This window comes from Lethenteron reissneri, chromosome 26, assembly GCF_015708825.2.
Source record: "Lethenteron reissneri isolate LAM-NWPU_2019-01 chromosome 26, ASM1570882v1, whole genome shotgun sequence".
NCBI classification, from domain to species: domain Eukaryota; kingdom Metazoa; phylum Chordata; class Hyperoartia; order Petromyzontiformes; family Petromyzontidae; genus Lethenteron; species Lethenteron reissneri.
The window spans coordinates 24,738,429-24,763,574 of NC_083804.1; the positions used below are offsets into that span (position 1 = coordinate 24,738,429).

The 25,146-nt window shown below is 45.4% G+C and overlaps 2 protein-coding genes across 12 annotated transcripts in view; one reads left to right on the forward strand and one right to left on the reverse strand.

Annotated features, from left to right (window-relative positions):
* Window positions 1–782: 782 nt before the first annotated feature.
* Window positions 783–17,021, reverse strand: LOC133347920 (zinc finger protein 501-like). 11 transcript variants are annotated; one of them, XM_061560663.1, is made up of 5 exons: window positions 16,964–17,016; window positions 16,603–16,668; window positions 12,757–12,823; window positions 12,357–12,673; window positions 783–11,331 (listed from the first exon to the last, which is right to left on the reverse strand). In XM_061560663.1, exons 4-5 carry the CDS (start codon window positions 12,362–12,364, stop codon window positions 10,059–10,061), a joined length of 1,281 nt encoding a protein of 426 aa, XP_061416647.1. In that variant the 5' UTR covers window positions 12,365–12,673; window positions 12,757–12,823; window positions 16,603–16,668; window positions 16,964–17,016; the 3' UTR covers window positions 783–10,058. The 11 variants fall into 11 exon arrangements, 10 of the variants coding, with proteins under 10 accessions (XP_061416647.1, XP_061416649.1, XP_061416650.1 ...); XM_061560665.1 differs by having other exon boundaries at window positions 12,357–12,421; window positions 12,757–13,254; window positions 16,964–16,983; XM_061560666.1 differs by lacking the exon at window positions 16,964–17,016 and adding an exon at window positions 16,818–16,898 and having other exon boundaries at window positions 12,357–12,421; window positions 12,757–13,254.
* Window positions 17,022–17,358: 337 nt separating this feature from the next.
* LOC133347918 (actin-binding protein WASF3-like) overlaps window positions 17,359–25,146 on the forward strand; it is a 34,958-nt gene continuing 27,170 nt past the window's right edge. Inside the window, exon 1 of the mRNA XM_061560659.1 lies at window positions 17,359–17,838. Within this exon, the coding sequence (XP_061416643.1) occupies window positions 17,776–17,838 (63 nt within the window). The 5' untranslated portion in view covers window positions 17,359–17,775. The remainder of the gene's footprint in view (window positions 17,839–25,146) is intronic.

The window sequence follows — 25,146 nt, forward strand, 5'->3', positions numbered from 1 at the left end:
TTAGCAGCATCAAAGGGAGGGGGCAGGGGCAGCACCAACAAAGGGAAGGAATGTGAATAGTATGCAGCTGCAGCAACCAAACAACCACGTAAAAAACTAAAGTATAAACTTCATAGTATCATCAGTATACTAAATATACTCTCCAATAAGCTGAGCTACTAACAGTAAGTAATACATTACAATTCTTTGTCGCAAAAAATATAATATGCTTCCAGCTAAACTTTTTTTCCCTTACATCAAACAGGTCTTCCCCGTACTATATGCTGCCATAGACAAACCCAACATTAAATTATATACTGTATTACTATACACCACCCTATACCTTATACATTGTTATATTACACTATGTATTATTCTACCCACCCTAATGTATATCACACTGCTATATATTCACTATACAATTACGATACTATATATTACTTTGTACATTGTATTAAGCATATAAATGTTATACTATTTGCTATTATACACTGTACCATTGACCGTCGTGTGAAAGATACTAAGAGGCAGCAACGAAATATGAGAATGGGAGAGTAGCAGAGCAAAGAATCCATTCCCTGCGGAGAATACAATGCCAGTGAGTGGAACGCGGTCTGAGAGTCACTGTAAACGTGAACACAATCAGTTAAGATCCGAAATGGTTTATTTATATTTTTTTACGTGGTTGTTTGGTTGCTGCAGCTGCATACTATTCACATTCCTTCCCTTTGTTGGTGCTGCCCCTGCCCCTACCCCCTCCCTTTGATGCTGCTAATCCTGCATAATGCATGGGCATAATATGACTTTGAAAACCCCCCGCCCACCTCCCACGCATTTCACAATTAGCACTATTCGCATTCCTGCATTTCCCATAAATATGCTAAATTCCTCTTCAAATGCAAATTATTTTGTCAAGGCTCTCTTCCTCCTCCCTCACAGCTTAAATAGACACTCCAAGTCTAAGACGTGTCATTTAGACTCTGTCTTATCGACAGACATGTTCTTCACCTGAGGACGGCTGCTTGCGTTGTGGCCGAAACGTCGTGAGAATTATTTTATTATGTTTTATTTTTATTATTTTATCACTTCCCTTCTACGTGACTTTACCGAAAGTACCAAGAAGATGAATCCCTGCAGTCACGAAAGCTTTAAATCGAAAGATGAAATAAGCTTACATTAAAGAGCAGCAGTACGTACAGGTAAGTTGAGAAGTAGGGTACAGTCTAGATTATAAACTTCCAGTATGCCGACTCAATGACATAAGCATTTCTACAGTAGACATAAAAAGCTGGCAATATGGTCAGCAGCTAAAAAAGCAGGATACAGTCGACATGAAAGGCTGGCAGTACACTGAGTGAGGTAAAGAAGCAGGCAACAGATTATAGACTGGCATACAATCAATGCCCAAAAGCAAAATTAGCAGTGTAGATAGTTTAACATGTAGGCTTTCGCGACCAATATCATTTATTATAAAAAATGTTGGGTTAGATCGCGTTATGTATAAATGTGTCGTAACCCTCCACCACCCGACACGGCCAATCAGCAAAAAAGTGTCACGTTGACAAAGACAAAAAGTTCCCTACTTTAGCCTACCGGTGTGTTGAAGAGTGAATTCACGTTTACAATTTTTGAGTACGACGTTTCGCTGATAATTACATCCAGCATCATTGGGCAATTCGCCAAAATGGTGCCAGTGCACTGACTGTAATTAATGAGCAGGCAGCAGGCAACAGCACGGATTGGCAGTACACCGTCTCAGCTTCATAAAATCACAGCTAAACAAGAAAATATTTAGCAACCAAATAATGAAATATTAGTTTTCTGCACACAAACATTATTATTGTAATATTTGCCAACTTATTGGTTTCATAATAGTAAACAATAAGCCTGAGTTCTTAGCGAAAGATTCAATAAAATTGTACTTTACATTGCCGTGGTGAGGCCTAGTCCCGTGCAGAGCAAGCGGCCTCACCTAGATTGCTAAGCCGGAGGAGGTGACACATTGCCAGGCTGGGGGCTGGGCCGCTCTCCCCACCCACGCTGCAATAATGCTATCTAAGCGCTCTAATATTAATATCTACGGACTTTATAGCAGTAACTGCATGCATTGGGGTGGGGGGGACATAAGACTGTGAAGAATGAACCTAAGCGTTGTGTGTATATTTTGTAACCATTGTTAACGCAAATGAAAAGTTTTATCGATCGTGTGTGCGTTGCTAGGGATTCAATTGCATGCGTTGTCCCGCGGCGGGCGGCAAAACTACATAAATAATGAAATATCGCAAAAAATCGATAATTAAACTAATTTAAAGGTGACGGATGTGAAAAAGGAATAGTGCTTGCCAACCGCAGGGCTTACAGCGTGGTACCTGGCAAATCGTTTTCGTAAACCCCACTGTTAGAGAGACAAATCCCTCGCAAGCGCGTGAACACACAGGCAGGCAAAAAATGACATTTATATATAACACACTACTTTAACTGTGACGAACGCTGCACTTTGTCGTTTTCATGCAGGGGGCGCTGTAAACCTACGTGCCCCCTGCTTGAACGACGGAGGCGCAGGGACAGACGTTCGATCACGTTGGAATCGATCTGCAGACGGCGGTCTTCTGGCACGGCCAGCTCTGTGTCGCCTTATCTCGATTCCGTGATCCCAACCAAGTCTGCATCGAACCGAACCCCGGTAAGGCCATTTACCTCACGACAAGAGAACATTCACACCAAATGTCGTTTTCAATTAAGTCTTCCAGATGTGAAATGATATAAGCTTTTAATCAATACAATTATCTAATTTAAAAAATAACAGTTCAAAGTTGTTTCATTTTAAAACTTCAAAACAGAGCATCGGGAGTGTGCGTGAATGCGTCGTTCGTGTGCAATTTTTTTCGTGACTTTTTTCCTGGCCGAAAGCCGTAAATAGTTAAGCAGGACCGCCTGCGGCGCCCCTCGCTTCAACCCATGGTTGTGAATATCCACACGTTAATTGGCAAGGACCATTTATTGTCCTAGTTCGCCAACATATAAGACGTCATGCAAAATACGAATGAGTGTTGTTGTGCAGAATGCATCTACTATATGTGCTCTGCCTTGTAACCGAATACAAATCTGTACCAAAAATGCATTTCAAATCTGCTTTTAAAATTACCTCTGTTGTATCTATGCCCTGTTTTCCGTTATTAATATTAAGAACAATAAAAAAAAAATTGTTTTTTTATATATCTATATATATTTAAATTAAATAATGAAAACAACCCACTACTCCTCACAAGCACACCAGGAATCTGTGAAACGGGGAGGGCCATTAAACGGTAATAATTCGGGCACATAGAGGTCAGAGACCTCCAGATGGACAAAAGGTCGATGGCCTAACCTCCCAAAACATCTGGAGATGCACGGATAAGGTGCAGAGCAGAGAAAAACTGTTGCAACTCGCGTTTTCTTTAACGTTTTCCTTACCGAAAAGTAGAAACTTAACAAAAAGAATTAACCAGCAAACAATAGGGGCTTGTTATTAGATATTCCCTTATATTACTCGTATTCACCGTACATATATATCATATTGTATGTTCTATCTACATGACCTTACCAAAAACTAAAGAATACGAATCCCAGAAAGCTTAAGTGGGAACTTAGTTACACTTAACCTCAAGACATTAAAAATAACTCAGAATAAACACCAATCCCTGGAGACAAACGCATAACTAAACCTGGCAGAACCCTCAAAATAATGATGTAACGAGGATCATCACGAATATTCATTAAACATAGACCGAATAATAATCACGATATACTAAGACCGAGGGAACTCATAAGAAATATCACGAATAAATGTAACACACAGGACCACATAAATGTATTGCATAAATCTCCTCGACCACCTTTGTCTTCCAGCGGTTGGCACAAACACACGCGTACCATAAAAAAAAAACGTATGGCGGGGCCTGGTCTCGGGATGACCCACGCAGGAGGGGGGGGGGTCTGTGCCTGACATTCCGAGAGCATCTGTTTTTCTTGTTTGTTTTTCTCTCGCAAGAGACACGGAGAGAGGAGAGGGTGTTCACGTTTTTGAGTTAAACACACGCGCAGGGTGCTCCGACGACGGAGCACGGCCATCTTCGTCTCCCCGCAGCACGGACAGCAAGATTTGCACACGCGAGCAAATAACATTTCCCATAGGGAGATCGGGCCACGATGAAATACCGGGAACACGGTTACGGCATACCTTGGGTCGCTTGCAATCAAATCACAATGATACTAGGCAGCCGAATGAGTCATTTCAACTTCCAAACCAAAAAAAACAACTTACGCTGTGTGAGACAAAGGATATAACGCCCAGAGCGAGGGAGGGGATCATTAAGCTTGCTTAACGCGTAGGTCTTCGCGACAAATATTGTTTATAATCGGAGACGCGTATTGTGATTGTGTAACCTCGGTGCGAACGCGAATCGTCGGTCTGGTTCAATGGATAACTCGTGTGGGGCACCAGTTCGCGAAGAAGCCCCCACCCCTCCTTCCAGAATTACACAGCTGTGTCTTTAAAACTAATAAACACACACACGACACATACGGACGCAGATGTGTTCACCCCCACAAAAAGATATATAACCCGGCCTTTGAACAACTCAGGAAACCGAGTGGATTTTTCCCATATAAGCGGAGGCAAAATCCATTCAACTCAGATCTTCAGGACTCCGGCCCCACCACAGATCTCCACGGGGCTTCGGCCTCCATCTCCTCTCGTCGCCGCCAACAAAGCTCTTTCGTCATCCAAAAGGACGAGGTTCGCGGGGTAGCGACGTGCATCGACAAGCCGAGGTGCTCGCCTGCCGCACACGAGTGAACGAGCTTCAACCCCCTTGTCGTGCCGCCACGCCGAGGTGCCCGCCTGCCGCACACGAGTGAACGAGCTTAAACCCCTTTGTCGTGCCGCCAAGCCGAGGTGCCCGCCTGCCCGCGCAAACGAGCGCGGCCGCGCCGTCAGTCACCGTACGGGGTCAGCCGAGGGAGGAGTCAGAAAGCAAACCGCTCACCGCAGCCGCGCAAGCAAGAGGGTGCTTGTCCGAAAGTCGTTCGTACCCACAACTTCCCCCCACTCATAGACCCACACACGCACGCATCGACGCCCCACTCACCTACGAGACTATCTATTTCACCCATACCATCGTATCAACCCTAGTCAATTATCTGAAGACTAATTATCAATTACATGAACCATCAGCTGGCCAGGAGGAATCGTGGCCCAGAGTGATTAAAAGTCCGTCGGTTATAAGAGTGAGGTTATTTTCCTTGCCTTTTTCTTTTGTTCCGCTCATCGTATAGGCGATCAATATATTCGTCGAGGCAAACTCAAAACTCTCAAAATCCTCATTACGAATCGACCCGTTTACAGAGAGAATATCTTGTCAAACCGGTTTCTTTGTCATAGAATCTCGCCCAAGAATTAATCAAAGCAGAGCCGATACTCTCTCTCAACACGCATCCACCCACCCTTGTCTCAAACACTTCGTTAAAAGGATTTTATACTTTCCGATGAATCTATTGACGTATACTTTCGCCTCTGGGGTATAAGTTGCTTTTATTGCCTTAATATGAATATCGTTGCATGCCTGTTTTAAAACTCCGCCAGTCGCCGGTTGTGCTCGATACATGGGAGAACTACTGAGATGTCTGGTGGGAAAGTAGAAATTACGGTTGTTAGAAGAGTTTTAGCCATTCAATTTCGTTAATTGCATAATCTCGCCAATGAATGTGTTTTAGTCATTCATTTTAGTTAATTGCATAATCTCGCCAACGAGTAAAAGTTTGTCATTCATTTTCGTTAATTGCATAATCTTGCTCATGAATTTAATGACGTATGTTTTTGACTTGCATGCTAGAATGTCACATGTTTGTTTAGAATAAAATTGTTAACACAGAAGCATATCGAGTGTTCCTTCCAAGTCCATGCCAAACTGTCTTATTCATAAGAACTGTTACTTGCGATGAGATATGAAGTTGGAGACCTAAAATAACATAACACACACTAAGATAATCAGTAAATGTTTAATCAATGATAATCGTGTTATCCTGATTGATACAACTCTGGATAAACAAAACTAAGCCTAATTATCATAACTGCACACATTTAACATACTCGCAAGCATTTGCATAAATTACTACGCTTATCTCCGTGATTATCATAATTTATGCATATACACACATTAACATAATTTATGCGATTTGCACGTTTTTTGGAGAATTATTAAATGTTTTTATTTTTATCAAAATTTCATGATTCCAACATATAGAACACCTCCTTGCTATGAAGCAGATCAGCAGACACGACATCTTTCATTTATCGATCTCTCCACAAAACAAAGGAATGTTTTACACAAACTATAACTAGCACAGACTTCTGGGAGTGCGTCATTGATTCAGTGCAAGCCACCTTGTTGTATCTATGCCCCTTTTTCAAAAATTCATATTAAGAATAATTCTGCCAATAATATTTGTTTTTAATAGACACGGGGGAAACTTTGTAGCAAACAAAGTAAAATAAAAACCTTGTTCCCCGCTTCCACGGGAAGATGCACGCACACCGCTTCAAAAGGCCAGAAAGCATGAAAGAGACAGCCATAAAATGTCATGAAACCTCCCCGAATTGCACACAAGAGGAAAAGGGGGGGGGGGAATTGCAAGAGGGTCTTAAGACAATACGCACACTTCAAAAAGGCCCCCTCACAATACAAGAAACAGGCGCCACAATAAATATAATTATATTCTTAACGGCTAAAAAAAATAGAATTGGCAACAAGAAAACAGACAGGTTTTGAGCCATATTAGTTAAACAAAGTTACCAACTTAACCATGAAAATTAAGCAAACATTATCTATCCTCGCTCCAATTAGAAACCAGACTACAGTCTGCACCAGGGGGTCGTGAATCCTCATTTGTTAATTCAATACTGACATTATTTCCCTTTAATAATTTTCTACGCGGCCTGACCGAAGCATCAAAGAATAATTATGGCAGTCAGGGTCACTCCTAAGCCAAAAACACATTCCCTAGCCCCGGGATATCAGATAAAATAATAACAGGCTAAGTCACAAATCGTGAATAAACACAAAACCAAATAAGTATGAAATTAGAGAGAATCTCCTAGGAGAGTTAAGGGTGGAGAAGTCTATCATAATTAACCAACATGCAACACTCCAGGGAAAGGGGGCTCACAGCCGTCTTTGTCTTCCCGAGAGGAACGGCCACAGAGCAGGCACAAACAAAGCAGGGAAATGGCCCTCATAAAAAGTTTCATGGCGAGCGGAGGTGCCCATGAGAAAGGAATTCAACAGATGTCTCTATATAAAAAACACGCACCGTACGGGCGCAGGACTGCAGCGAGTGGGGAGAGGGAGCCCGACCGTCTTTGTCTCCCCGCAGCACGGACAGCAAGATTTGCGCACACGAGCAAATAACATCTCCCCATAAAGAAATCAAACCACGATGGAAATACCGTGAACACGGCTACAACATACCTTGAATCACTTACAATCAAATCACAATAATACTAAGCAGCAAAGTGAGTCTCATTTTAACTTCCAAACCAAACGAACAACTTAAAGCTGTGTGAAACAAAGGATAAACGCCCAGAGCGAGGGAAGGGATTATAGAACTCGCTTAACGCGTAGGCTTTCGCGACCAATATTATTCATAATCCAAACCCAAAACGTTATGATTTTGCAATTTCGGTGCGAACGCGAATCGTCAGTCTGGTTTAGTTTGAGGACTCGTAACGACGTTTCACGAGGAAACCCCCACCCCTCTTTCCAGAATTATTACGGACAGCTGCTTCTTTGAAGAACCTTATTCCTCCAATAAATCGCACACACGGACACACACACGACACACACGGACACAGATGTGTCCACGCACACAAACAAAAAAAAGAATTATATGGTTCCGGCCTTTGAACTAAAAAAACACAGAGTGGATTTTCCCGATATAAGCCGAGGCAAAATCCCAACAACGATATACCATCGGGGGTATACCATCGGGGGCATACCATGGGGGGTATACCACCGGGGGTCAGCGTCCCACCGAGGCTCAGCCTCATCTCGTCTCGTCACTGACTACGAAGGAGCTCTCTCGTCATCCACAATGGCAATGTTCGCGGAGTAGCGACGTGCATTGACAAGCTGAGGTCTGCACCACCTACGAAGAATCGCTACACTGAGCCGCCGAACTGCGATTGAAACTGACGGAGATTCCAGTTATCATTCTCGAGCCAACAAAGACATCCAACGTCCACCCAGCAATGAACGAAAGCATCGTTCATCGCCAGAGCGACAACCAGCAAGCAACCTGGAGAAAGGGCGGAAATCGCCAAGCATCGACCAAGCGAGCAAAGCAGAAAGCACGAAGCAGTGGGGAAAGCCTGATCGAATGGCCGCGAGGAAGAGGACAGCGCCAGCGCATACGCCATGTGTTTAATACGCACACACAGATCGACCATCACCAACGAGAACCGACTCGTCATCCAGCAGTAGAGAGAACGAGTCACCTCGCCATCAGAGCTAGAGAACGGCACTGCGCCGTCAGAGTACGGGTGCCTGCGCCGAGGGCCGCCAAGCACCACCCCGCGACCAAGCCTCTCCGCGAACCGCAGCGGGCCGACGCCGCTCATCTCCCAGCGGAGAAAGTCGCGGCTGCAACCCGCACGGGCGAGAGGAAATCTCCGAGTCGGTCGTATCACCTCTCCCATTCACAAACTCAAGGAAGCACAACAACAACAACCGCCATTCGCCACTAAGTGGCGGTGACGTCACCACGATGCTTGTGCCAGGCCAAGTGCACCTTGAGGCCACGTGAATTGTCGAAAGCCCGCTGGCAGGAGGTCACGGGGCAGACCCAGGTGCCACGGGTCGACCGACCGAGATGACCGAGATGACTGGCTGATGCACCACCTGTGCCCCCTACTGTGCCAACTTGCTGTGCTTTAGCCACATACACACACACATCTACTTTCCCCGGGGCATGCAAGAATTTATCCAAGAGACAATCCACCTGTCTCACAATGGGACCAACCCTACCTAGACAATCATCAGAAGACTAATTATAAAGTTTGAACACCAGCTGGCCGTGAGGAATCGTGGCCCTCTGAGTAATTAAGAATCCGTCAGTTATAAGAGTGTGAAGTTTTTCTTGCCTTTTCATTTTCGTTTCTCTTATCGCATAAACGACCAATAGATTCGTCAATGCAAACTAAAACTCTCGAAATCCTCATTGCGAATCGACACGTTTACAGAGAGAGAATATCGTGTCAAACCTGTTTCTTTGTCATAGTCTCGCTGAAGAATTAATTAAAGCAGAGCCAGATACGCTCTCCCACGAACACACGCACCCACCCACTATGGTCAAACATTTCGTTAACAAATATAATCTTGCCGATGAATGTATTGACGAATACTTTTGCCTTTGCGCGTTAGTGTCATATGTTGTTTAGAATTAAAATTGCTTAAAACAGAAGTATGTCGAGTGTTTCTTTCCAAGTCCATGCAAAACTGTCTTATTCATAAGAACTGTAACCTGCGTTAAGATATGAATTTGGAGACCTAACATAACATAAACACACTAAGATAATCAGTAAATGTTTAATCAAAGATAATCGTTATCCTGATTGATACAACTCTGGATGATGAAACTAAGCTTAATTATCATAACTGCACACATTGGTCAAAATTGAGCAAATTCCAAACAGGCTCTTGTTCACATGCAGGCCGGTGCAGGGCCACCACCTTGTGCCACACAGGGGCAGCTGCTACTTGGGGATGCTCTTCGAGTGTTTGAGACGAGATACGATACAAAACTCCGAATTGCCGGGGCGATTAAGCAAGCACCATATAAATGCACTTATGATAACATAGTGAATGCTTGGGAGCTTATTGGCTCTCGCTCCTGGTTAGAGATCTACCCAACCCACAGGTCCACAAAGACTGGCCACTCTTACCCTGCAGGTTGAACCTAGGAACCGAGTGTTCAACTTCTTTCTTGTCATTAACAGCCTGTAACAAAGGTACATCTATTGGAGCGACATCGTCTCAGGCTTACACATCTACCGGGTCTGCATTTGACTTTGCATTATCTCGGAAGTCCACCCACACCTCCACTTCCACAAACTGCTGGGAATTGCCTCGCTCTGCCTCACAGTCAGAATTCTCCTCCTGCTTCACATTGCCTCCATCGATGTGAAGGTCCGATTTTGGATTTGAATCTTCATCTTCACATTCTACCTTCACTTCTTGGCTCTTCACCATCACTTCTTCAAATTTCACCTTCACCTCTTCATATTTCACCTCAATTCCTTTTAAAGTGTCCAAGCTGGGATTTTCTTCCGGTTCTTGCTTGATAAGGGATGGGATCATTGCGGCACTTTGACTTTCACAAGCTGATATCAGACACCACTCCTTGTGGATCTTCTGATGCGTGTTTGTTCTCTGGTGTCTTTCAAGAGCAGATGACTGTGCAAACGCCTTCACACACACACTGCACTTGAAGGGTTTCTCTCCCGTGTGTGTTCTCTGGTGTGCTACAAGAGAAGCTGAATGTGAAAACGACTTCCCACACACACTGCACTTGAAGGGTTTCTCTCCCGTGTGTGTTCTCTGGTGTCTTTCAAGAGCAGATGACTGCGAAAACGCCTTCCCACACACACTGCACTTGAAGGGTTTCTCTCCCGTGTGTGTTCTCTGGTGTACTACAAGAGCAGATGACTGTGCAAACGCCTTCCCACACACACTGCACTTGAAGGGTTTCTCTCCCGTGTGTGTTCTCTGGTGTTTTTTTAAAACAGATGAATATGCAAACGCCTTCCCACACACACTGCACTTGAAGGGTTTATCTCCCGTGTGCGTTCTATGGTGTGCTACAAGATTAGTTGACTGTGAAAACGCCTTCCCACACACACTGCACTTGAAGGGTTTCTCTCCCCTGTGTGTTCTATGGTGTGCTACAAGAGTAGCTGAATGTGAAAACGCCTTCCCACACACACTGCACTTGAAGGGTTTCTCTCCCGTGTGTGTTCTCTGGTGTTCTACAAGAGTAGATGACTGTGCAAACGTTTTCCCACACACACTGCACTTGAAGGGTTTCTCTCCCGTGTGTGTTCTCTGGTGTTCTACAAGAGTAGATGACCGTGCAAACGTTTTCCCACACACACTACACTTGAAGGGTTTCCCTCCTGTGTGAGTTCTCTGGTGCTGTGTCAAATGTTCAGTACGATCCGTGCTGTATGCACACCGGTCGCCTTGTTGCCTTTTTGCACCGAGCCGCGCCGAGTGCCTTTGCTCCATCAGACCAATTCTGCAGAGGCAGCGATAGCTGGAGACAGAAAAAAAGTTATATCCACACCATCTACACATCAGTATCAATGCATATACACAGTAACACGTGCCTTACACGTCTATACTTATATATTCATGATATAGTGAAAAAGCATCCCAAATTCATCACATGGGTTGTTATGGCACACAATGAGAGGGCAAATGGTTAGAAACATGCCTGGAAGCCCTCGTATCTTCAAAATTAATGTCAACCCAAAACTCCGAGCACACAATTTCGGCTGTCTGGCTTCAAAATAAATGTTTATGAAAGCTATTTTGGGGAGGGGGCGGGGGCGCAATAATGCATTTATTTTGCACGCAAGTGTGCAGTGACATCACATCTGTGATCAAATCTGTGATGTCACACCCGCATGCGGCAGCGTTACGCAGTATGCTTGCTGACATCACGCATCCCCCCCAAACACTCCGCGTAGGACGTGTTTTAATCCAAGAGAAGAATCCAAGTCCCGGGCGAAGCCAGCTAGTAAAGCTAGTCTATATATAAAAGAGAAATGTGTGGATATGTGTGTGTGTCTGTTCAAAATGTTCAGCATACTTCCCAACATGCAACACACTTGAAATTTGGCATGTGGGTAGGTTCCACACTGTACACAATGTAATAGCTATAAAAATAGACTTTTGTATTTTTGGAGGGGGGGGGGGAGAAATGATCATGGAGTGTGTGGCGTCAACCCACAACACACCTGAGCTAAGCGCTCTGCAATGCTTACCCCAACCATATGGCTCTTCGCGCGCCGTACTTCTAGAGCTGTTCACATCGTGCCGAGAGATTTTAGGTGGCGCTTCGCTCCTGGCCGATTGAAGTCAATGGCTTCTCGGAGTTTCAATACAAATCCGTGCAAAGAACGGGTACAACTGCTATCTTAAATATAAAGCAGAAATTACATCTGTTTGTTTGTGTGAAGCAGCAAAAACTCTCCAACGCTGAGCTCTGGTGTCATGAAATTTTCACAGCTGATGATGTCTGGAATTTCTAAGTGAACGCGACTATTTTCAGCTCACCACGTCATTCCCTTCCCGAGTTGCCGAAATCTTCCTCATGTAGAAGTGGGTTAAGGTAAAATTTCCTTCAGTGAAAAACATCCGATTTAGTTAAATTGATTACTTTTAGTTTTTCTTTCTTACAAGAATACATTTTTCAGGGTTTTTCAGTGAAATAGGGGAATATTAAATTAATCCAAGACAAGAATCCAAGTCCGCATGTAGAGAGTGAACACCGCCAGGCGTCCAGAGTAAAAACCGCCACGCGTCCAGAGTGAACACCGCCACGCGTCCAGAGTGAACACCGCCACGCGTCCAGAGTGAACACCGCCACGTGTCTAGAGTGAACACCGCCACGCGTCCAGAGTGAACACCGCCACGCGTCTAGAGTGAACACCGCCATGCTGTTGACGAGCCTCACCTTGTTGTTGTTGTGGGCAGGTCGCTTCTGAAAACAAGAGCGGTATAGCAGCTCAAGCGGGCTTGGCCTGGTAAAAAGAAAAACTGTGTTAATATTTAAAGTAAAAGTTACAAAGTGGCGAGCCGGGTGAAGACAAATTCAACTTAAGCGAGAGAATTGAAGCAAACGCCATCAGGCGAGGGCAGGAGGCAAGGCCCCGCTTTGTTAAGTTCCAACCTGGACATCGCTTCCATGCTCGCTGCTACTCAATTGACATCCCTACGAGAGAGAGCGAGGCTCTACCTCGGTAAACAACAACCACCACAACCACCACAACCACCACCACGACAACAACCACCACAACCGCGATGAGAATTTCTCACCTCGGATTTAAGTGCACGGGCGGAGCGGCAACTTCCTGGTCCCTCGCGACGTCACGCGGCAGCAGGTGACACGACGTCACTTGCGGGGTACGATGACACTCCCCTCCCTCAATGAGCGGGTCTAAACTCGCAATGGCTTTCACAAAACATTATGTTAATGAGCCACCAGTTACCAGGCGTGGCTTTGCCCAAATAAGGATTGGCTCTGGGACAGAAATCGGCAGTGGCCGAGCAGAGGTGACGTCACGCTCAAGAGTGCGGTGGTCGGGGAAGGTGACATTACGTCACTAGCGAGGCACACCTCCCCATGGCGTTTGACGCCGATGAGGTCACGCTGCGCTGTGACTTCAGAGAGCGGGGTCAGAGTTCAAGTTTGTTGACAGAAAGGGAGTGGCAATGTCAGCGTCAAACGAGAACCCGGTGCGGTGTGTAAACATCGCCACTAGGGAGACAAAGGCGGCCGGGCGTGGTGCTGGCCACCCACCCCCTCGTGTGCCGTGACGACCTCCATCGGTGCTGCTCGCTGTGAGCAGCACTTTGTAGATGTTGTGGCTTGGCTCTCCAGCACACCGCTGGCGACATTTCACGATGACATTTTCAGGTCCATAAAAAGAAAATCAGCATACTAACCTATGCCGTTTTTTGGCAAAATTGATAAAAAAAATAGCTTTTTTTCAAAAAAAAGTGCATTCCTTGGTTATGTTCAGCCTGAGTAGCCTATATATTACATTAAAAGTGGGGAATTTCATGCATGAAATTTTCTAATATAAAAAAGTTAATCGGCATACTGTGCCATTTTTAGGCTCAATAAGCTCAACTTTCACAGCTTTATTTTAGGACGAAAGTTAATTCCTATATTATATTTAGCCTTAGTATGCCATGTATTACATTAAAAGTGGAAAATTTCACGATGAAATGTTCACGTCCCAAACAGAAAATCGACATACTAACCTCTGCTGTATTTGGCTAAAATTGAACGAATTTTTACAGCTGTATTTTTAAATAAAAAGTGCATTCCTTGGTTGTATTGAGTTTGAGTAGCCTATATATTACATTAAAAGTGGGAAATTTCACCATGAAATTTGAAGCAAAAAGATCAAATCGGCATACTTTACCAATGCCGTTCTTGGCCAAAATTTACTACATTTTATAGCTAGATTTTCCAATAAAAAGTGAATTCCTCCATTTTGTTAAGCATTAGTATGCTCTATATTACTTTAAAAGTGGAAAATTTCATGATTAAATTTTCACGTCCCAAAAGAAAAATCAGGTACTTATGCCAGTTTTAACCAAAATAAGCCAAATTTTCATAGCTTCATTTTTCAACAAAAAGTTCATTCATCAATTGTATTTACCCTTAGTATGCCATGTATTAGATTAAAAGTGGAACATTTTATGATGAAATGTTCACGTCCCAATATAGAATATCGGCATATGCTGTTTTTGGCCAATAATGGCCAAATTTTTACAGCTTCATTTTTCAACAAAAGTACAATCCTCAGGTGTGCTTAGCCTTAGTATCCTATATATTACGTAAAAAAGTGGGAAATTCCACCATGCAATTTATAAGTAAAAAGGCTCTGACATGGCTATCTTTGCCTTACAAAACAGATAGGCAAAGTGAGCATGACCAAAACTTTTTTTACAAGCGAGATAAATCAGCAACAATGAGGCCATTTGCTGAATTCTTGGCTTCCCCATCCATGACCGTCCCACCACAGTCGTCCATTTGGCACTTCACCTCCAAAATGGTCAACGCATCTACGTCAAAGGAAATGCCCAACAACAGGCCCTGGCTCCACAAGATACCACCCTGATGGCGTTCTTGGTTTTGTGCCCAAGTGACCCATTTGCTGCCAACCTGCTCTACCATTAAGTTCCCTCCTACTATATGTAGTAGAGTTACCCACTCGATGTTCACAAACTGGGAGAGCTAATCGTTGACAAGGTTTTCCCGCTCAAACTAACGGTCAGGGTCAGATAGGGTGAATTGGGATCCTAAAGCAGATTGGGAACGACCAATAACAGGGTTCCACAAGGTGGCCGGGGATTGGACAACCCGGCCACGAACAAGTATAAAGCCAGAGCGCTCAGAGCTCTCGGGGAGTTCAACGACACGAAGACCCAAGACGGCGGAAGAAGCATAGGACCCTGGACCAAGCCCTCCAGCCCTTATAAGGGCTAGGGTTCAGAGTAACCAGTGGTCGGCGAGACATCTCCCTAGGTCCAGTCAGAGGACATTGAAGGAGCGGGATATTAAGTAGCCTGTAGGGTGCGGAGGCTTGTACGTTCTGAGTGTAACGGGTGAGGGGACCGTATACCCCTCAGTGCATAGGGACTGTGTTCATAAAACGAATAAAAGTGTGTGCTACAAAAGACGTTGAAGAGTCCGTTTGTACAACACTACATATACATGGATTGCTAAAAAAATGGAAGCGAAGTGCTGCCGACGGTGAATCGGATTCCTTAGGACGAGTCTGCACAGTTCATCCCAACAATCAGCAGTGCTACTTTTTTCCCAATGCTTCTCCATGTTGCCAAAGGGCACAAATCTTTCCAAGACCTATCCACAGTAGAACGAGTTGTCTGTCAAACATATAGGGAAGCTTGCAATCTTCGTGCAATTCTTGTGCACTGTCCTTGAAGTGCACTGTCCTTGAAGAACCAATTATCATATTTTTACTGGCAAATGAGGTTTCCATAGTGTAGATCAGGGGTCGGCAACCTACGGCTCCGGAGCCGCATGCGGCTCTTTACGGGCTGCTTCTTGACGATATGTACGTATGTACAGTATGTACTCAGATGCATTGCGGCTCTTGAAATACTGAATTTTGTACCGAATTGGAAAGAAATGGCTCTCCTTGTTATTTTGGTTGCCGACCCCTGGTGTAGATGCTTGCCCCGAGCTCTCATACTCTGATGGTGCATTGTCTTTGAGTTGTGCGCCTTTTGGCGTCATCTGGTCCAACCCATGTGAGACTAGGCTCTAAGGAAAGCTGTCTCGGGTGTGGACCAATCAACTTCAAGGACAGTGCACATTATCAGAGTTATGTTCTTTTGTTTGTATTATGACTGCAGGTATTGCGGTCTATGCAAACATGACTCCTTGTAAAAAGGTGTCAGTTTTGTTGACAGATAGAAGGGTAAAGAACCAATTATATTTTTACTGGCAAATGAGGTTTCCATAGTGGTCTCTGAAAGGCAACAGCAGAAGTCACACTGATTTGCAGTAAGTATTCATTATTATGTTTTGTTTTTGTGTGAAAATCATGTTTTGCTGGTTTTGTTCTTTGAACAGTGATGTTGATGCACGGTTAATTTTGTGCACCAGTAAACCATATACCTACGTTTTGAATTTGAAAAAATCATAGCCCCTCCAACAAGGTTAAGAACCACTGCTACTAGACTGAACACCGCCACGAGTCCAGAGTGAACGCCGCCACGCATCTAGAGTAAACACCGCCACGTTGTTGACGAGCCTCACCTTGTTGTTGTTGTGGGCAGGTCGCTTCTGAAAACAAGAGCGGTATAGCAGCTCAAGCGGCTTGGCCTGGTAAAAAGAAAAACTGTGTTAATATTTAAAGTAAAAGTTACAAAGTGGCGAGCCGGGTGAAGACAAATTCAACTTAAGCGAGAGAATTGAAGCAAACGCGATCAGGCGAGGGCAGGAGGCAAGGCCCCGCGTTGTAAAGTTCCAACCTGGACATCGCTTCCATGCTCGCTGCTACTCAAATAACATCCCTACGAGAGAGAGAAAGAGCGAGGCTCTGCCTCGGTAAACAACCACCACCACCACAACAACCACCACCACAACAACCACCACCATCGCGATGAGAATTTCTCACCTCGGATTTAAGTGCACGGGCGGAGCGGCAACTTCCTGGTCCCTCGCGACGTCACGCGGCAGCAGGTGACATGACGTCACTTGCGGGGTACGATGACACTCCCCTCCCGCAAAGAGCGGCTCTCAACTCGGACGTACTTCACGAATAAATTATGTTAATGAATCCCCGCCAGTTACCGGCCGTGGCTCTGCCCAAATAAGGATTGGCACTGGGACAGATATCGGCAACGGCCAAGCGGAGGCGACGTCACGTTTTTTGAGTGCGGTGGAAGGGGAGGTGGGTGACATGACGTCACTAGCGAGGAACACCTCCCCCAGGCGTTTGACGCCGATGAGGTCACGCTGAGCGGTGACGTCAGAGAACGGGGTCGGAGTTCAAGTTTGTTGACAGAAGCAGAGCGGCAGTGACGTGATGAGCGCTGCGCTCCGAACCGACCAGCCGAGTTCCATTCCCGCTCGTGGCCAACACTGCCAGTGACGACTTTCTGAACCGGTCCTGAGCCTCCCCTACGTCGACTCAGCCTCAAAAGAGTGTCAAGATCGCTACTGGGGAGACAAAGGCGGCCGGGCGTGGTGCTGGCCACCCACCCCCTCGTGTGCCGTCCCACCCTTAATAGGTGCTCGCTAACAGCACTTGCCCCTACAGTCTGTTGCCTCCCTATCGCCGGAACCACTCCAGTGGGGATCTGTCTGCAGATGTGGCTCATGTCAGGCAGAGATTGCAACCAGGTGGTCCGTTGTCAACAGGTGCAATCACAAGAGCGGCGTCGGCCCAGCTGCAGACTCACGACTTGATGGATCTTGGGAGGGAAGATGAGCTGCTGGACTTTGGTGGCAGCAATGGAAGCCAGGACAGCAACCTTGACATTGCCGCAGGTAGCACAAGTTATACTGGTTGGAACCTCCTGGTTACACCAGCCCACAGGGGATTATTGTGTCCGTCCGTCCGTCGTGCAGGGAGGGGCTGGGTGGGGAGGGAGGGGCTGGGTGGGGAGGGGCTGGGTGGTGTGGGGAGGGGCTGGTTGGGGTGGGTAGGGTGGGGGTGGGGAGGGGCTGGGTATGGAGGGTGGGGCTGGGTGGGGAGGGGCTGTGACGGTCCCACCTGATGACGGAGACTTGTGTTGCCTCCGAAACGTCGTGATCTTTATTTTATTTTTTATTAATTTTGATGTTTTACCTACGTGACTTTACCGAAAAAACCTAAGAATATGGGTGGGAGGGGTTGGGTGGGGAGGGGCTGGTCACCCCATGGTGCCCTTATAAAACTCAACGTTTAACCTACTCACGCCGGCTTGTGCCCTCCTTCACAGTCGGGCATATTTGCGGAATTCACCACGCCGCCGTTAACCCTGGCCATTGACCGAGCAACCCAATGTTCCTACCAGCTCCCTCCGCAGGAATGTGTTTCTGTTCATTTCCCATCACAACAACGGCAATAAGGAAATAACCTAAGAGTTAAATATTACCGCTTGATGGAATAAATTATCCTTCACTTGCACTAAGTGGAGTGGAATTTACTGTTGCGTTGCACAATTTGTTGAACAAATTGTGATAGCCTTGTGAGCTTTACAACTGACACACCGCCCCAAACTAGACGTAAATTTTGATCTTGTTCAAGGGTTATTAAAGGCCCGAACATTACAACTCTGTGTGCGTTTTTTTTGTGAGTTGATATGCAAATTCCTTTGTCAAGGCGCCCTCCTCCTCTAGCCCAGCATAAATATACGCTGCCAAGCATGGTGGTGTTTCATTCAGACGCTGTCTTTCCAACAGACCTGTTCTTCTCCTGAGGATGGCTGCTTGCGTTGTGGTCGAAACGTCGTGAGAATTGTATTTTATTATGTTTTATTTTAATTATTTTATTATTTCCCTTCTACGTGACTTTACCGAAAGAACTAAGAAGATGAATCCCTGCAGTCAAGAAAGCTTTAAATGGAAATCTTTAGAAATAGTTTTAAACAATCCAGGACGGTTTGCTTTAATGGAAACATTCCAACTGTGATTGTATTTGTTTGGGATGTCCCCGCGGCAGTCGAGGTTTTTGGCAATGATCTGCAGGGATGGTGCGTTTCCGTTCCTAGTCGCGAGGGCATATCCTTGTTACTGCGTCGTCCGTTAGCGTTGGTTCACGTTCGGAGCAGTGAGGAAGCCCGCTTATCTTGCTTAAGTTGTTGAGTTGCATCGGCAATAAACCCAAAGGGCAACCTTACCCGGTAAATACAGTAAACCATATAGTAAACCACTTTAGTCTTCGTTCCTGCAATGAAAGAATAACAAAGCTACACCAACTCTCTCCCGAAGCCCTCTTCTGGCTTGCAGACCTCGACATGTTCATTCATCTCCTGAACATATTGCCAGAATTGGAGTAAATTGTAATATGGTGCCACCTAGTGGCGATACAGCTCAGATGAATCTTTTAAGTAAACGGGCGGCAAAGCTTAGTTTTCGATTCATGTTCATCATCATTACTCTGGTCAACAAAAAAAGAATTCTGGCCTGGACTTTTGCAGCTGTTTTAGACTAATTTCTGGGTGCTGATTCCAAATCTGATCTCAGATTTGCTCTATCACATCTCATTTTATGCTATCGGCATACCCCATTTTCATTTATTTTACCCGAAATTAACTCTGTCACTTATGATTGCAAGTTGTTGCGAGTCAGTGACTTGCTTTAGTGTTAAAATATGGTGCGGTATTTTTAGGATAGTGTGTTTATGATATCATTTTATGTCGATATTCACATTTATTTATAATTTTTCTTCCGCAGTTTTGATTGAAAACGCAATATTTGATATCTCATAAACCTGATGTGATAGACAAAAACTGATGCCAGATTTGGAATCAGCACCCCAAAATTACCTTAAAACTGTTGGAATACCTTACGCGAGAAAAAGTGTGTTGACCAGTGAATTATCAACCAAAATTAGATCCAATGCTGGATGGAGGCCTCTCCAAGCTGTCATCATCACATTTTCTTGCAATGCTACAATCCACGGAGCACCTGCATACGAGCTGATTTCAGAGCTCTCCATCTTTGATCTTTAACAGTGCATTTGAAATAGTTTTTATACTCCTACTGATGCTCCTGCTGTTGTGGAATGACTCATGCAGCCAGCTATCGCTACAGGGTTTGGTGATACATGTTTTTTTGCCGTAATAGGTTTTTACCCTTTCAACTGGTACAAAAACTAACACCTTTATACAAGGCATCATGTTTGCAATAACCACAACACAAGCAGTCAAAATGCAAGCAAAAAGAAACAACTCTGATAATGATATGCACTGTCCTTGAAGTTGATTGGTCCACACCTGAGACAGCTTTTCTTAGAGCCTAGTCTCCATTGGTGTTGGACCAAATGACGCCAAAAGGCGTCATCTGGTCATTATCAGAGTTGTTTTTTTCGATTTAAAGCTTTCGTGACTGCAGGGATTCATCTTGGTTCTTTCGGTAAAGTCACGTAGAAGGGAAATAATAAAATAATAAAAATAAAACATAATAAAATAATTCCCACGACGTTTCGGCCACAACGCAAGCAGCCGTCCTCAGGTGAAGACCAGGTCTGTCGGGGAGACAGCATCTGAATGAAACAACACCACGCTTGGAGCGTCTATTTAAGCTGGGTTGGAAGAGGGAAGTGCGCCTTGACGAAATAATTTGCATATCAAGAGGAATTTAGCATATTTATGGGAAATGCAGGTATGTGATTAGTACTACTTGTGAAATGTGTAGGAGATGGGCGGGGGGTTTCAAAGTCATATTATGCCCGTGCATTATGCAGGATTAGCAGCATCAAAGGAAGGGGATAGGGGTAGTGTTAATAAAGGGAAGGAATGTTAATAGTTTATTATTATACAATCTGCTATACACTATAACATTGACCATTGAGTGAAAGATACTAAGAGGAAGCAACGAAATATGTCAATGGAAGAGTGGTAGTAGGAGATTTGCAGCGGAGCAAAGAATCCATTCCCTGCGGAGAACACAAGATATATGGTCATGCCAGTGAGTGGACTGTTGTCTGAAAGTCACCGTAAACGTGAACACAATCAGTTAAGATTCGAAATGGTTTATTACGTCCTTCCAATGATTGCTGAGCCAGAATCCATCTTCTCGGTTGAAATTGTCTCTGTGTTTGTATATGTGGATCGCCTCATGAACGAATCTCTCATGGTAGCCAGATGGCTTGCAGAGAACCTCTGTCTTGGAGAAGTCAATGTCACGTGAGCCCACTGAATTGTAACAGTGATCTGCCACGGCTGAGGTGTTTATCCTACCGTGTTTTAGGTCTGCTTTATGTTCACGGATGCGGTTCGAGACCTGTCTTTTGGTTTCCCAAATGTAACGGCTACCACAGAGGCAACTTAGTTTGTAGACGCCAGGGTACTGTATGTCAGAAACCACATCTTTTACAGACGGGACCAGATCACGGACTTTATGTACTGTGTTGAATCGGACCTGGATCTTGTGTTTAGTCAGGATTTTGGAGATCTTTTTTGTGACCCCAGCAATGTAGGGTAAGGTGATGGTTTTGAAAGGCTCCTCAACAGGATCCTTCTTGATGGTTGGAGTGATGACTTTGCGGATTGTGTAGTCGGAGTAACCATTCGCCTTAAGAGCATGGCGTACGTGTTTGAGTTCACTGGCAATGTGTTCCTGGTCGGAGATGCATTGGGCTCTATGGTATAGAGTCTTGATGAGGGAGTTCTTCTGGGATGGATGGTGGTGGGAGTTCGGTTTTAGGTAAGCATCCGTATGGGTGGCTTTCCTGTAGACAGAGTGACTCATTGAACCATCAGGTCTCCTTTTAATTAGGACATCCAAAATGGGTAGGTTGCCATCTTTTTTGACTTCCATGGTAAATCTGATGGCTGGGTGTATGGAATTGATGTGGTCGAGGAATTGGTCTAGAGCAGGCCGGCCATGACAAAAGTGTCATCTACGTACCTCTTCCATAAGGTCGGGCGTAGAGTGGCGGTCTGGATGGCGTCAGTCTCAAATTTCTCCATGAACACGTTGGCTATAACCGGAGATAGGGGGAGCCCATTGGGGTGCCCTCAGTTTGTTTGTAGAAAGTTCCATTCCAGGTGAAGTATGTATTGGTTAAGCAGTGTCTCATCAGGGGGGGTACCCCAATATTCAGTCCTTGATGAACCAAGTCTTCAATGATTGCGATGGTGTCAGGTACAGGCACTTTGGTGAATAAGGAAACCACATAACAACTGACAAGCAGGTCGTCTGGGGACAGGGAAATTCCCTTGATTGTCGATACCAGGTGAGTAGAGTTTAGTACCGCAGAGGTGGTTTTTCCAGTGAAGGCCGCAGTATTTCAGACAAAAAACGAGCCAGTTTGTAGGTGGGGGAGTTGATAGTAGAGACACTTGGACGAAGAGGTGTATCTTCTTTATGTATCTTTGGCAAGCCATATAATCTTGGTGGCCTGGCTACAGAAGTTTTCAACCAGAACTGTTTGGTTTGATCAATTAATGCGGTTGAATCATAAATGATATTGTTGGTTTTAATGACGAGGCTATTGGTGGGGTCTCTTTTTATTTTTGTATAGCTGCCATCGTTGAGTAGTTCTTGAATTTTGTTGTTGTATTCTATTTTGTCCATGATGACAGTGGCATTGCCTTTGTCGGCTGAGAGGATGACAATGTCATCCCTCTTTTTTAATTGAGCTAATTCAAACGCTCATCTTTGCTGATGTTGCTAGCTGGCATCTTAGCGTTTTTGAGGGTTGCAGCGATTTCAGATCTTGCTACGTCTGCAGCGATGTGACTCAGGCCCTTGAGAGCCACATCTACTCGGGCAATGATATCATTAACTGGCATGTGTCTAGGTGTGACTGCAAAGTTTAGTTCTTTAGCTAAAACGGATTTCAGACCATGCCGAAATAGAACTGTTACTGCGATTAATTACGACTTTGTTAACGTCTAGCTTTTCAGTGTGTGGGTCCGGTCTTTTCTTTGAGAGGCGGTTGAATTTGGAAATCAAGTTGTCCTTACATTTGGTCGACATAGTGGCAGCTGAAGAGGCAGTCATTTTGTCTACATGTTCCCAATCCGATGTGGACATAGTTGCAGTCAAAGATAAGTGTGATTTGTAGAGTGTCTTGTGTAACTGATCTAGTTCGGTGCGCGTAAGTCTGATTTTCTCTGAGATAAGAGCTAAGCTAGTTCTAGACAGAATTCGTTTAGCATTCGAAGAAGTTACAGCAGCAGAGGTTAGTGTAAATGCGATTGGTATTACCTTAGAGTCGCGGCATCTCTTCAGAAAGGTGAGAGACGCGATTAGCTGAGCCTTCTTATCACGAAGCTTGTTGAAGGCTCTTAAAGTTTTATGGAATCCCACCCCGTAGTGGCTGTTAAATTTCGATTTAAAGCTTTCGTGACTGCAGGGATTCATCTTCTTGGTTCTTTTGGTAAAGTCACGTAGAAGGGAAATAATAAAATCTTAACTGATTGTGTTCACGTTTACGGTGACTTTCAGACCGCAGTCCACTCACTGGCATGACAATATATATTGTACTAGCGGTTAGTACCCTGCGTTGCCCGGGCGAAAAAGGCAGACACACATGTAGTTACACACGCAAATCCATTGACACACACACATAGAGTTACACGCACAAATAGACTCACACATACATACATAGACTGAACAACAACCGCCATTCGCCACTAAGTGGTGGTGACGTCACGACAACGCTTGTGCCAGGCTATGTGCACCTTGAGGCCACGTGAAGTGTCGAAAGCCCGCTGGCAGGAGGTCACGGGGCAAACCCAGATGGCACAGGTCGATTGACTGAGGAGACTGGCTGATGCACCACCTGTGGCCCATACTGTGGCAACTTTCTGTCCTTTAGCCACCCGGCACTCCGCTTGTTGTTTTAAGCGTCGCTCCTCCGCCCTCCGTTGTTGTTGGAGGGTGACTGCCTCCAACTGCCCAGTAGCGTCCTTCAGGAGCCTCTTCCACAGAGGCCAATCTTGACACGGCTGGTACCAGTCATCCGCAAGTGGACTCAGCACCAAGTCCTCCTGTAGCACATCACTCCATGTCTTCTACAGCCCGTGCCGCGCCCGTTTAGCCCCCTCGATCCGGCAGAACAAAAGCTGTTTAGGCATGCGGTGGCTGGCCATGCGGGCTACATGACTCAGGCAATGCAGCCTTACCTGCCGGAGGTCACCGATGGGACTGTCCAAATCTTTCAAGGATTTGTGAGCTCCTCACACAATGCAGCCTGGTTAAAGCCAGGATGGATCATAGGCAGGCCATCCTAAATGTTTCTAACCGGCGAAGATGTTCCATTAGGGGGTCCAAGTTTTGCAAGCATAGAGAAGGGAGGGAATGACCGTGGCCGAGAAGACCGGAAGCTTCGTATGAAGTGATAGACCAGGTAGCTTCCACACAGCGTCACCCAGGCATTGAAAAGATAATGCAGCTCGACTGATTCGGAGTGAGACCTTTGCTGTTAAACCGGAGCCGGTCATTAGCACACTGGCAAGGTATGGGAAACTCTCCACTGTCTCCACAACTGCCCCATCACAAACTGGGAGTTGCGGGGGTGGAGTGTCCGATGGTACAAAATAGGCAGGCAGGTGCTTCGTTTTGGTGGGGCTGATGGTAAGGCCCCCCACCTGTTGGTGGCAAGCTCCAGGTTTAGCAGCAGCGCCTCGAACTCGTCCTCCCAGTGAGCAGCAATTAGCAGATCATCGGCATACATAACGTAGTTGAGCAATAGGGAGCGATCCCTTGACCGCACCCGGCCATCGATCAGCCTCCTATTGTATCTGTAGCAGATGGGAATTCTTCCAGTACAGGCATTGAAGGCTTGACGAACTACGTGGTCCAAATATATGTAAAATGATGTGGGCGCCAGAGGACATCCCTGTTGCACCCTAAGGTGTAAAGGGAATGGCTCTGACTCACGGCCACGTAGTTAGACGCGGGGTCGCTCACCATCATGAAGGTCCTTAAGGATGGCGATGAGTGGGTCAGGGACTCGGAAAGCACGAAGAGCAACCCAGAGGCCAGGCCTACTGATGGTATCATTGGCCTTGAGCAGGTCAATAAAGCACACGCATGGACTAAGATGCACACATGGACCTACAGACACGCAAATAAATGGACTTACACTGACTAACATGGAGGCATGCACACACAGCGACTAACACACACGCACATATC